Source organism: Zonotrichia albicollis, chromosome 12 (genome assembly GCF_047830755.1).
Source record: "Zonotrichia albicollis isolate bZonAlb1 chromosome 12, bZonAlb1.hap1, whole genome shotgun sequence".
NCBI lineage: Eukaryota > Metazoa > Chordata > Aves > Passeriformes > Passerellidae > Zonotrichia > Zonotrichia albicollis.
The window spans coordinates 18,661,329-18,673,953 of NC_133830.1; the positions used below are offsets into that span (position 1 = coordinate 18,661,329).

Consider the following 12,625-nt stretch of genomic DNA (forward strand, 5'->3'; position numbering starts at 1 on the left):
ATCTTGGTTATCAGCAGATGAAATGGAAAGGATGGACCACTTAGTTGGTAGGGAAATGCCATAATTTGTTACTTTATCTTGGATTATTGGCTCCAGGAGATAAGGAGTTCCGGGCAGAAGGTGCAGATTGAGGCTTGAGCAGCAATAAAAGCTGGATTCAGAGCTGTAATATTTCGTAATTTGGCTGGCAGTGTTTTCCTGTAGAAAAGTTGGAACTTTCTGTTCATCTCATGAGTACAAAATATTTTTATGACCCCAGCCCTGGGAAAGTGTAGTAGCAGCCCTAATGAGTCTAACAGATTTGGAAAAGGTTAGAATATGTTACATCACATATTGGGTCTTCTGCTGGTGAGGGAATGAACATTTAAAAATACTCATTTGTCATCCCTTTTGCAAGAAAAAAAAAAAAAAAAAAGGAGCTCCCAGGAGTTACATCGTGACCATAAATCTTGCAGAGAAGAAATGGGCTAATGGTAAATATTACATAATGGGAGGTGTGGGATTTTGAGACATTAGCAGCAAGGCAGACTTGGTGTTTGGGCATGAAAGAGGGCTTGTTTCACCTTGAGTGGGCAGAAAATGAGGCATTTTCAGTTGAGCATGCTGCTTGAAAGACCCAGAAAATCTCAGTTCAGGAGTAGGAGGCACTTTCTTCTGCATTGCATCCCCAGTGAAAACACTGCTCAGGCACAGACAGAAACCCTCCAGAATAAAAAGGATTGGAAGGATGAAAAATGGAAAGAATAAAAGGGCTCTGTTTAGTTGAAATGGGCAGAGTAAAGGGGGTTTGATACATGCCAAGGGATGGGAGAACTTGTTAAAAAGGAAAGGAAAGGAAAGGAAAGGAAAGGAAAGGAAAGGAAAGGAAAGGAAAGGAAAGGAAAGGAAAGGAAAGGAAAGGAAAGGAAAGGAAAGGAAAGGAAAGGAAAGGAAAGGAAAGGAAAGGAAAGGAAAGGAAAGGAAAGGAAAGGGAAAAAGAAAAAGAAAAAGGACTGGCAATGAATTAGGAGAATAAAAAAGGGATTGAGGTGGAGGTTATGGAAACCTCTGAAGGTGCCACAAATAAAGTTGTTGTGAAAGAACTCCCCACCTTTCTGGCAAGAACTGTGTGAAGCCGAGATAGGGAAATGGAATAATTGCTGCTTAATAAAATTGTGTTCTTTATTTCTAGCTAGGCCATGGGTTATTTTTAAATAAGCTTTTAGAGCTGGATCTCTTTGGGCAGGGAAATCCTCCACTGGGGAGTGTTTACTGTGGTTTTTCAGGAGTGTGGCCATTGCTGGCGAGGGGATGGGGAAGGGGATGAGGGTACAGGCAGGACCCTCGTGCTTGGGTTTTAAGCAAGTTTTAAGGAAGTTTTTAACAAATTTCTTTGCTCCAGGCTGCAGAGGGGAGGGCAGGGAATCCCTGCAGAGGAGGAGCAGGGGTTCCTGCAGGGCTCTCCTGCCCTGCTCAGTGTGAGCTCTGGGGTGGCTGTGCCCTCCTCTGTGCAGTTTTATCTTCTTTTTTTTTTTTTTTTGCCAGGGATGGGATTAAATGTGTGAGATGGAATTTCTTGTTGGGACTCAGGTGTTTATTAGTTTTATCTCTGTCACAGTCTCATTTAGTTTTATCTCTGTCACAGTCTCACAAACTGTGAGTTCTACAGCACTTCAACAAACTAAAAATGGAGTCCTATCTCTCTACAAGGCCTTTTAAGGATAAACTGTCCAATTAAGAAATGATACCTCAATTATTTGTACTTTTAACCCAATAACCAACCACCTGTGGCTGCAATGATGAATTTTTATCCAATTACACAAAACCACCCAAACCCATGGAGAAGAAGGCGATGAAGAAGGTGAAGGAGAGGGTGAAGAAGAAGGACCAGCCTGCACCCTAAAACCTCCATCTTTCTTTATATATATTGCTATATTTTAAACCCTTAAACTCTGAGTTTTCCATCCTGTGATATTACACACTTTTATTTAAACTCCACACCCACAATCCCAGCTCTATCATTCCATTCTGGAAGCTTCTCCACAACCCAGGTCAATGCAGTGTTCTCCTGGGGGTCAGTGCCTGGCAGCACAGAAAGTTTGAAATTCTCATTTTCCAGGGTTCCAACACTGGTGTTCCTCTATGAATGGGCAGCTCAGAGGTGCAGAAATCCTGGCAGAATTCACTGGGACAGTGCCAGGGGCAGCCCAGCTGGGAGGATTGTGCTGAGATGCACCAGGACAGCAATCCTTGCCTTTGCTCCCAGTAATTCTCTTTCCATCTGTTATGACTGACAACCCTCGTGTAGAAATATTTGATGCAGTGATTTCAGGTTCAGAGACACCATGAGCACTCGGACATACTGGCACAAACAGCTTTTTCTGTTGTTGTTTTTTATCAGCAGTTTATTTTCCCCTTCAAAATGATGGAGTGAGAGTGAAGAAGTGCATCGGTCATGTCCTACCTGCCATGCTGGGCAAAAAATGTACGAAATAAATCAAATTTCAGTTGGTGTTTCTGTGAACTGCCACCTCCTGGGGTGGGGGTTGAGAGGCACCAGGACAGGAATCTTTGCTTTGTTCCCAATAATTCTTTTTCCATCTGTTATGATTGACAACTCTGGCACAGAAATATTTGATGCAGAGATTTCAGACACCATGAGGACTCAGACATATTGGCAGAAACACCTTTTTTTTGTTGTTGTTGTTTTTTCATCAGCAGTTTATTTTCCCCCTTCAAAATGATGGATGAAGAAGCGCATCGGTCATGTCCTACCTGGCATGCTGGGGAAAAAATGTACGAAATAAATCAAATTTCAGTTGGTGTTTCTGTGAATTGTCACCTCCTGTGGTGGGTGACCGTGTCCTTGCCATGGAGAGGGCATTGCACCCAGCTGGGTGATGAGCTGCAAAGCAGAACTGTGAGCCACGGAAGCTTCTGGAATCACCTGTGCTGTCCCAGGCCAGGAAAGGCCCTGCTGTGCAGATTTACATCTAAATGCAGATTGTCAGATTTTAAGCAGGATTATTTTTAGTTCCATATCTGTGGGATCTCAGCACCTCAGGACTGAGGTGCCACCGAGAGCACCCTTGGGGAGCTCGGGAGTCCTGGAATGTTCCAGAAGTGCCTGGTGGCTGGACTTTGATCCTACACAGGAGACGACACCTGTATGAGGACAGGAGGGTTTCACCGGGGTGAATGGTGAAGGGATTGGTTAATTAGAGGGTGAAACACAGGGTTTAGGATTTCTGTACAGGGGGGTTTAGAGAAGTAAGATGGAGGAATTGGGGCGTGTCCTGTCCTTCTTCTTCTTCTTCTTCTCCTCCATCTTCTGTGGTGATGGTGGCACTTTGGGATTGGTCATTACTAAAAGTGCACCGGGCAATAAGGGGGGAAGGTATTGGGGAAAAATGATAAATATTGCACACGTAACTTTGGGTATAAAGATAGGTGACCGCCCGGAGGGCAGGACAGTGTGCTCATGGCTGGCTGCTGAGCAGAGCTCTGTCGGGCCGAGAGAAAATCTTTTAGATAAACAATTAATAAACACCGAGACCGAAAGAAGAACTGAAGCCTCTTCTCGTCCTTTGAAACGCGGCTGCCCCAAGGCCACCCCGGGCCTTTCCAGGCCCTTCAAACAGCCGAAAACCGGACACATATCAGTCTTTTTTTTTTTGCAGAAATGTGGAACAAGTAAATAAAGGAAAGCCTTAAATCACTGTGGTTAATTCTATTTAAGCATGATAACCTGATCAGAGGTGAGTTTCCCAAAGGAAGCACAGCAAATGTTGGTGCTGTCAGCCGTAGAGCACAAGGATGCTGACACAGAAATCCCCCCTGGTGTCAGTGGGATGGGGTTTAATTCCCATAAAATGAAAATGCTGTGCAGATCTTATCGTGCGCTCGTTTTGTTAACAGCAGCTTGTGGTCTTCCTGTGTTTACAAAAGTCGTTTTTAATTGAGCTAAAGAACAAATTATTTCTAAGCCCATTTGAACTTGAAGACTGGGCTCAACTTGAAATCTTAACTTGACGACAAGATTTTGTTCCTCTTCATCTTTTTCTGGCCTGTCACTGAGACATTTTTAAAGTCCGTAGAATTCTGGATGGATCTGTGTCGTTTATCTGTCAGTACCTTTACATAGAGTTCACTGATAATTGCAGTAAATCAGTTATTTGGGAATATTCTGTATGTATATATATATTTATATATATATTTTATATATATATATATATAAATATATATTTGGGAATATTCTGTATATATATGCACATATATATGACATATAAATATATAATATTTGGGAATATTCTGTATATATATATACATATATATATTATATGGACATATAAAATATTTGGGAATACTCTCTATATATAGAATATTTGGGAATAATGTATATATATACATACACATATATATGATATATACATAGAATATAGAATATTTGTGAATATTTTGTATATATATGCACAAACACACATATATATGATATACACATATAAAATATTTTGAAATATTCTGTATATATATATACACACACATATATATATTATACACATATAGAATATTTGGGAATATTCTGTATATATATACATATATATATATATGATATATACATATAGAATATTTGTGAATATTCACTAGATATATACAACTATATACACACAAATATATATACACAAATATATATACAAATATATATATATTTTTGTATATATATTTTTTGGGGAATATTCTGTATATATATACACATATATATATGATGTATACATATAGAATATTTGTGAATATTCAGTATATATGCACACAGAGATATGTATGTGTATATACATATATTTCTTTATTTACATATATATATATATATATTAAACCAGGTCTCATGGCATAGTAAGATACTGTGGACCTGTAGGTAGATGCTGTGTAGCTGAACAGGGAAATAAATCAGATTTATTATTTATATATTTTGAACCCCCTTTAATGCCTCTGCCTCATTCCTTGTCCTTGGCAAAGTTCAGTGAGTGGAGTGAGTTCAGGCTGCCTCTGTGGCAGCTGCATATTCTCTGGTGCTTTAATTTTAAATATGAATTGTGCAGCAAGAAATGCATCAATATTTCAGGTGTTCTGAGCAGCCTCTGTGGGCAGCATCCCTTCCCCAGCTCTCTGCAGCCTTTGGAAAGTGGTGGAGTTTCAGGTGGATGATTTATGATTTTTTTTTCCTTTTCTTCTTTACCTCCAATGCAGAAACCATCCACACAGCAGAGCAGTGTCACTGTGAGCACCCCTGGTTTGGCTGTGTTTGGTTTTTGGTTTCACTGCTGCTGGTCTGTCCTGGACAGCTCTGGGAGCTGCTCACAGCCATCCCACTCCCTGTGCCAGCAGGAATGGGGCTCAACAGGAATCTGAGACTGCAATCGAGGGGAATTCTGCAAATAAATAACACCAAACAATTGCATTCCTCAGCTGCCCTCAGTAAAAAATAAAATCAATTACCATAAGCATGTAGTGAATGTCATTGTGACAGGACTGCCTCTTTCTTTGGTTGCAAATGGGGAATAACTCAAGCAGGGCATGGCTGGATTTCCAAGGTAGAGCAAATAAAATTAAAACTAGGTTCTGTTTCATGCTAACTAATGTTTAGACTTTGTTATGAAATGTTCAAGTCATGAAAGTTTCAGTTATTCTTCAGAGATACCTGTGGAGGTTTGGGGTTTTTTTGGTAATCTGTAAAAAGGTATTCCTTGTTTGGATTTCAATGTTTATTACTTTTATTTATATTATAGTTTTACAAATTCTGAGTTTTATAGTACTTTAACAAACTAAAACTGGAGTTGCATTTTTATAAGTTTTTTTAGGGATAAACAGTTTAATTAAGACATGACAATGAAATTATTTTATTTTTAACTTAATAACTAATTACTTGTGGTTTGCAATGTGGGTTTTTTAATCTAATTACACAATACTACTTAAACTTATGAAGAAGAAGGATTAGTTTATAAAACTTTTATCTTGATTTATATATATTATTATATTTTAAAAGTTTAAACTCTAACTTTTCTACTGTATGATATTACACACTGTTATTGACTCCACACACCCATAATCTCAGTTCTGTCATTTAATTTTGAGGCTTTCTCCATGGCCTCAGGTCAATGCAGTGTTCTCCTGGGGCCAGTCAGCACAGAAAGTCTGAAATTCCCAGGAACCAGGGAATTCCAACAGATACCAAGATAAATTCCTGCAGTCCGTGGCTCAACATTTGGAGAATATTGTGGAATATCATACATTTTCATGAAAGCTGTTGGCTAAAGCTGCTGCAAAATTGATTTTCTTGAAATGATTGAATGTCAGATTTGTTTTCAAGCCTCAGATTGCTTAACTCCAGTCCTCACTGCTCCTGTTTATTTTCAAAGCTGAAGTCATTTGTTGAAATGTGAATCATGCCAGAGTTTAGCTCTTTGGAGATTGCCTCATGTTTGAGCAGAGAGATTGAATTTAGAGGAACAGCATCTCACTAATTAGCAGCTAATGAGTGTTTTGGTTATCTCACCAACACATTCTTGGAGTAGAGAGCAGCAGGGTCAGTCCTGGGCTCTCTGTGCTTTCCCAGCTCCATTCCTTCTCTCAGAGCTGCCAGTTCCCGATATGTGTCGGGGCAGCTTTTGGGGGAGGTTTAATCTCTGTATAATTACCATTTAAATTTTAAGAAACCGAGTATTTAAACTGGTTTTCCAAGAGGCAGCTTCACTATAATGTGGCCAAGATAATTATATTTAAATTAAATGTATCATGTGATGTCCGGTAATGCACTTACCTCACCTGTTTCTGCACCAGAGGTAAAACCCAGGAGCTCATCCTGCTCCCAACTGTTAAACTCATGGGGACCAGAACTGGAATTTTAGGTATTTTTTGCAGTGGTGAATGTTTAGTTTTTCAGAGAGGCGTTAAAGTTGTCTGTGGATGTGAGCTGGGTGCTCTCCTCCTGAGGCAGATCCCTGGCTTTTCCCATAAAACACATCCAGAATCCCCAAAGCTTCCAAGGGGTGATGCTCACATTCCTCTTAAGGGATTCCAAAATAAATTTGGAAATATAAACAAGTGGTTAATGGTATTTATGTAAATTAGGTTTATATGCAACTTCTACTTTTACTATGGGCATAAATATTTGGTAACACTAAACGAGTGTGCACCTCCTAGAACAGAACAAAGGACTTCAAACTTCATCTTTCCTGTGTATTTATTGCAAAAATACATTTAACAAAATAATAATACAAATGCTTTCTTCTTTGTTTCCTTCTCTCCCATTGCATATTTATACAGAATTAATGGTTGGGCAATATTTTACTATGTGATTTCAGTATAAACACTTCTACCATCCATCATCCATATCCTTAAGAAATATCCTTAAGAAATACCCTTATTCCTTATGAAATGCTGCCCAAGGCAGGGTTTACATCTGATTATTAAGAAATTTTGTTTATCCACTGTTCAAACCAGCGGTGAAATTCTTCTGGATCACAGCAGAAATAAATTATTAATATAGGTATTGCTATTGCTTTCATTGGGGAGGTAGATTTCATTAAAAACAGCAGCATTTCGTTAGATGCAATGCATTGGATGCATTTTGTTAGATGCATTTTGTTTGAAATGCACAAAGCTGCTCTCCTTTAACACTTGAGGTGATGTTCTGTGCTGTTCAGGTTTGGAATTGTGCAGTGATTTTTTCCTTGCACAAGAAAAAAGCAGGGAAGGCACCCTAAGCTTTGGCTTGAGCAAAGGAAGCACAGAGAGGCTGATCCCATGTTCCTTCAACAAGATCAGTGTCAGAATAATTCCTTTTTATCAACAGATTTATCTTTTTTTGTTGAAATTCTCCTTTAGTCCAAAGCAGACACATTCAGCCTGAGGGATACAAGGGATGGATTCCTGCAGGAATGTGTTTGCAAGGCCTGGATCAGTGAATTCTGTTTTATCCCAGGAACCCTGGTGCATAATAATTGCCCATAAACTCTCCTTCACATTAATTATTTCATACCAAGTCAGTCTAGAGGAAGGAAAATTGATTAGGAACCCAAGCAGACACTCAAATATCTGACAACAGCAGTCTCCAGCTCTCTGACACTTCAACAACAATAGAAAGTTTCTAAGCACTGGTTTATTCCCAATAAACCAGTTTTTCTAAATGAGTTCTAATATGAAATATAGTAGTCTACAGTTCTCTGACACTTTAAAAACAATGGAAAGTTTCTAAGCACTGGTTTATTCCCAATAAACCAGTTTTTCTAATTGAAATATGTGGATAAAGATGAATGTGAGCGGCTGTTAGGAAGTTGTGCACAGGGAAATGAATTTCCACTCCCACAGTTGACTTTGAGGGGAATATTCTACCTATTTAATAGGATTTTTTTATATTGTTTACCAGCTGTGAAAGCTGTACTTCTGGTGTTTCATCATTTCTGTGCATTTTCACCTCAGTGCTGGAAATCACATCCTGCTTTTATTACAAAATATTGTGGGAAGGGGTGAAGAATACAAGGGTGGCAAAGAAGGGGAATTGTGCATGTGCAACAGGTAGATTTCATATAAAATATATTTATTTAATATAAAATATATTTCTGTGTTTTCAGGACATTGAAGGCAGTACAGGAAATTTTCTATAGACACTGATTACAGATAAATACATCCTTGATTTTTCTCTCCTTTTTTTTTTTTTCCCTGCAGGGCCAAGGCTTTTCGTGGAAAAAAGGTCCATGGAGAGTATGACATAAAGGTGGAACAGGTAACTGGCTTAGCCTGAACCTTATTTTATATTTTTTATATTTATATATTTTATAGATAGATAGATAGATAGATAGATAGATAGATAGATAGATTATATAGATATAGATATAGATATAGATATAGATATAGATATAGATATAGATATAGATATAGATATAGATATACATATACATATACATATACATATACATATACAAATATACATATACAAATATACATATACATATACATATACATATACATATACATATACATATACATATACATATACATACATAGATATGTTATTTTTATATATATTATATATATAATTTATTTTTATATTTTTATTTTTATATCTGTGCATTTATAGAAACACATATATTTAATAAATGTGTGTAATCTCTCCCTGAGGGGATTTAAAAGCTCTGTGCATGTGGCACTTGGGGACAGGGTTTGGCCTTGGATTAATGATAATGGAGATTATCTGAGAGGGCTTTTCCAACCTCAATCATTCCATGGTTCTCTGTGCATTCGTGTACAGAAATATTCACAATCTTTCTGCCCCAAACCCCTCACAATTAAGGAAATTTGAAGGTTTGGGCTGGGGCAAAGTTGATTTTTTTCCCCTGGATCTGCTGGGATGTTGGTTTCCTATGTTTCCACTCACAGCTTTGGCTGTGAATTCTGTTCATCCCACCCAACAGTTTTCCCACTTTTACCCTTCTGCTGGGTAAAAAATTATAAATTTTTCCCATTTTTACCCTCTGGGTGTGGGGCTGAGCTTCCAGCTGGGGTTAAACCACACCAGCCCATTTTTGGCACCCAAAATGGGCTCTTCTGAGGGGGTTTTCACCGTAATTTTCACAGCATGAGAAACATCTCGTGTTCAGGAGCTGTTGCCTGGAGACTGTGAAGTTCCCAGACACTCCCTGAATTACTTGTGGCAGTTCTGCATCACCAATCCCCCACTCAGGAACAGAAATGTGCTCTGGGTGCAGTCCTGGCTTATGAGGGTTTAAAAAAAATCTACAATAAATAAGAATATACGGAGATATCATTTAGGGTGGATTATTTATAAAAAAAATCCATAATAAATAGGAATAGGCATGGAGATATCATTTAGGGTGCACTATTTATTTAAAAAAATCCATAATAAATAGGAATACGCATGGATATATAATTTAGGGTGCACTAGAATTATAACTATTTTATTTAAGCTGACGCTGATGCAGTCCTGGCTTATGAGGGTTTAAAAAAAAATCTACAATAAATAAGAATATACGGAGATATAATTTAGGGTGGACTATTTATAAAAAAAAAATCCATAATAAATAGGAATAGGCATGGAGATATCATTTAGGATGCACTATTTATTTTAAAAAATCCATAATAAATAGGAATACGCATGGATATATAATTTAGGGTGCACTAGAATTGTAACTATTTTATTTAAGCTGACACGTGGGATTTAAAGAAATCTTTTCATTGCTTTTGAATCTTGAATTGCTCAAATAGATGCTGCTGTACAAAGCATCAGTCCTGGAGTTGTCTGCTTTTAGAGAGGGTTCTTTTTTTGCTTTTTGGGGTATTTCAGGTTGATTTTGGGTTAATTTGGGGTGATTTGGGGTCACTCACTTTCCCTGGCCAGGTGGTTCAGTTCCTACTGGGGCTTTTGGGGTGATTTTGGATGATTTCAGGCTTAATTTTGGATATTTTAATGGGGTTTTTTTCCGGCTTTTAGAGGGGAATTTTTGCATTTTGGGGTATTTCAGGTTGATTTTGGGTTGATTTTAGGCAATTTTGTGTCTCTCACCCTCCCTGGACAGGTCATCCAGCTCCTGATGGGGCTTTTGGGGTTATTTTGGATGATTTCAGGCTTAATTTTGGGTATTTTATGGGGTTTTTTGCATTTTTCAGGTGGTTTTCTGTAAACCTGGAATTCCCTTCCTGTGCTGCTAGAATTTAATCAGAGACACTCTGCAAGTTTTTGTAGCTGATGAGTAACAAAAATCCTTTTGTTACTCATCAGCTACAAAAAGCAACCACTGCAGTGTCCTGCTGCTAATACCATTTATTGTATTATTGTATTATAACAGTATTATTTATTATAGTATTTATTTTTATAGTATTTATTATATTAATATTGCATATTATATATATTCTTTATTAGATATGATTTATTACATTATTATCATTATATTTGTTATATATTATGTATTATGTATTATGTATTATGTATTATGTATTATGTATTATGTATTATGTATTATGTATTGTATTATATTATATTATATTATATTATATTATATTATATTATATTATATTATATTATATATAATAATGAATATATTATTATTATATTTATTATATATTTACTATATATTTATTATGTAGTATTTATTTTATAGCACTTATTATCTTTTTATATTATAGTATTTATAATTTAGTATTTTTATATTAAATACTATAATATTTTACATATAGTAATTATTTTTATGTTATAGTGTTGTTTTTATATTATAGTACTTATATTATAGCATTTTATATAATATATAGTATATATTTTTATAATATATATTTATCATAATATATAATATATAATATATAATATATAATATATAATATATAATATATAATATATAATATATAATATATAATATATAATATATAATATAACATAACATAACATAATATAATATGACATAATATAACATAATATATAATGTATATAATCCCTACATATCCTTATATCATATATATATAATACAATATATAGATATATATAATATATAATCCCTACATTTCCCTATATCATATATATATAATATGATATAATATATAAATATATATAATATATATAATCTCTTCATTTCTGTGCAGACATGGAGGAGTAAATCCACTTGCTACTGCCCCACAATCCATTTCCACAACATTTTTTTTTTTACCTTTTGCTCTCTTTGGATTAAAACCTTTTGAAATGTGCCAAGTGCTGCTGGATCAATGCCCTCTTGGTGCTCATTTTATTTCAAATGTAGATTCTCAGCACTTCAGGCCCTGATGCTGAAAATAAGGAGAGCTGGAAAATAAAGGTAAAATAAACCAGACTGACTAACAGGAGCCTTTTCTTCACAGGCAGAATTTTCAGAAATCAACTTGATAGCCCATGCTGATGGCAATTATGCAGTTGATGTCCAAATCATTCGAAATGGCACAAAAGTTGTCAGGTAAGCAAAACTCAATGGAATATCAGCAAAAAGCAACAAATGGCATCATGGGTGGGTGGCAAAGGTGCTGAGTGCTTTGTTGTGTTTGTGGATTTTGAGATTTTGAGTGATGCCCCTCAGCGAGAGCAGAAAATAAAATATCTGATTTGTGACAACCTTTCTGTGACAGGGAGGGCACATCTTGACATTTTAATCATGGGGAAAATGGATTTATTAAGGGAAGGAAAGTCCAGAATAAAAAATACATGGCTGGGACTTGGGGTTATTGATTTGGGTTTTATGTTTGCTACAGAAGGACACAAATTTGGTGGTTTTGTGCCTGCCAGACTTTCCCAGAATAGCAGAATTTATTTCCAACATGGAATATTTTCTATTGAAACAGACCAGGGCAGTTCCTGGAATATTTCAGCCTGTTTGAAACATTTTGCTTTAAACACCTCACATTTCCCAAGAGCTGTTTTGTCTAAAGAGGATGATGCCAAGGAAGGCAGGGTAAATTTAACTTTTGGTTTTTTTCAGTGAGGACGTCAACAGCCTCATAAACGTGAGGGGAGAAAACAGGGCAAAGGAAAAAATTAAGGAAATGTTAGAAAAGTTATATCAGCAAAATTATTATATTGGCTAAATTATTATCAAAACTATATCCAATATTTTATTTA

The 12,625-nt window shown here is 36.3% G+C and overlaps 1 protein-coding gene across 1 annotated transcript in view; it reads left to right on the plus strand.

Annotated features, from left to right (window-relative positions):
• SYN2 (synapsin II) overlaps positions 1 to 12,625 on the plus strand; it is a 189,699-nt gene that overhangs the window by 66,468 nt on the left and 110,606 nt on the right. The window contains exons 2-3 of the mRNA XM_074550135.1: positions 8,701 to 8,758; positions 11,875 to 11,966. Coding sequence (XP_074406236.1) covers positions 8,701 to 8,758; positions 11,875 to 11,966 — 150 coding nt within the window. The remainder of the gene's footprint in view (positions 1 to 8,700; positions 8,759 to 11,874; positions 11,967 to 12,625) is intronic.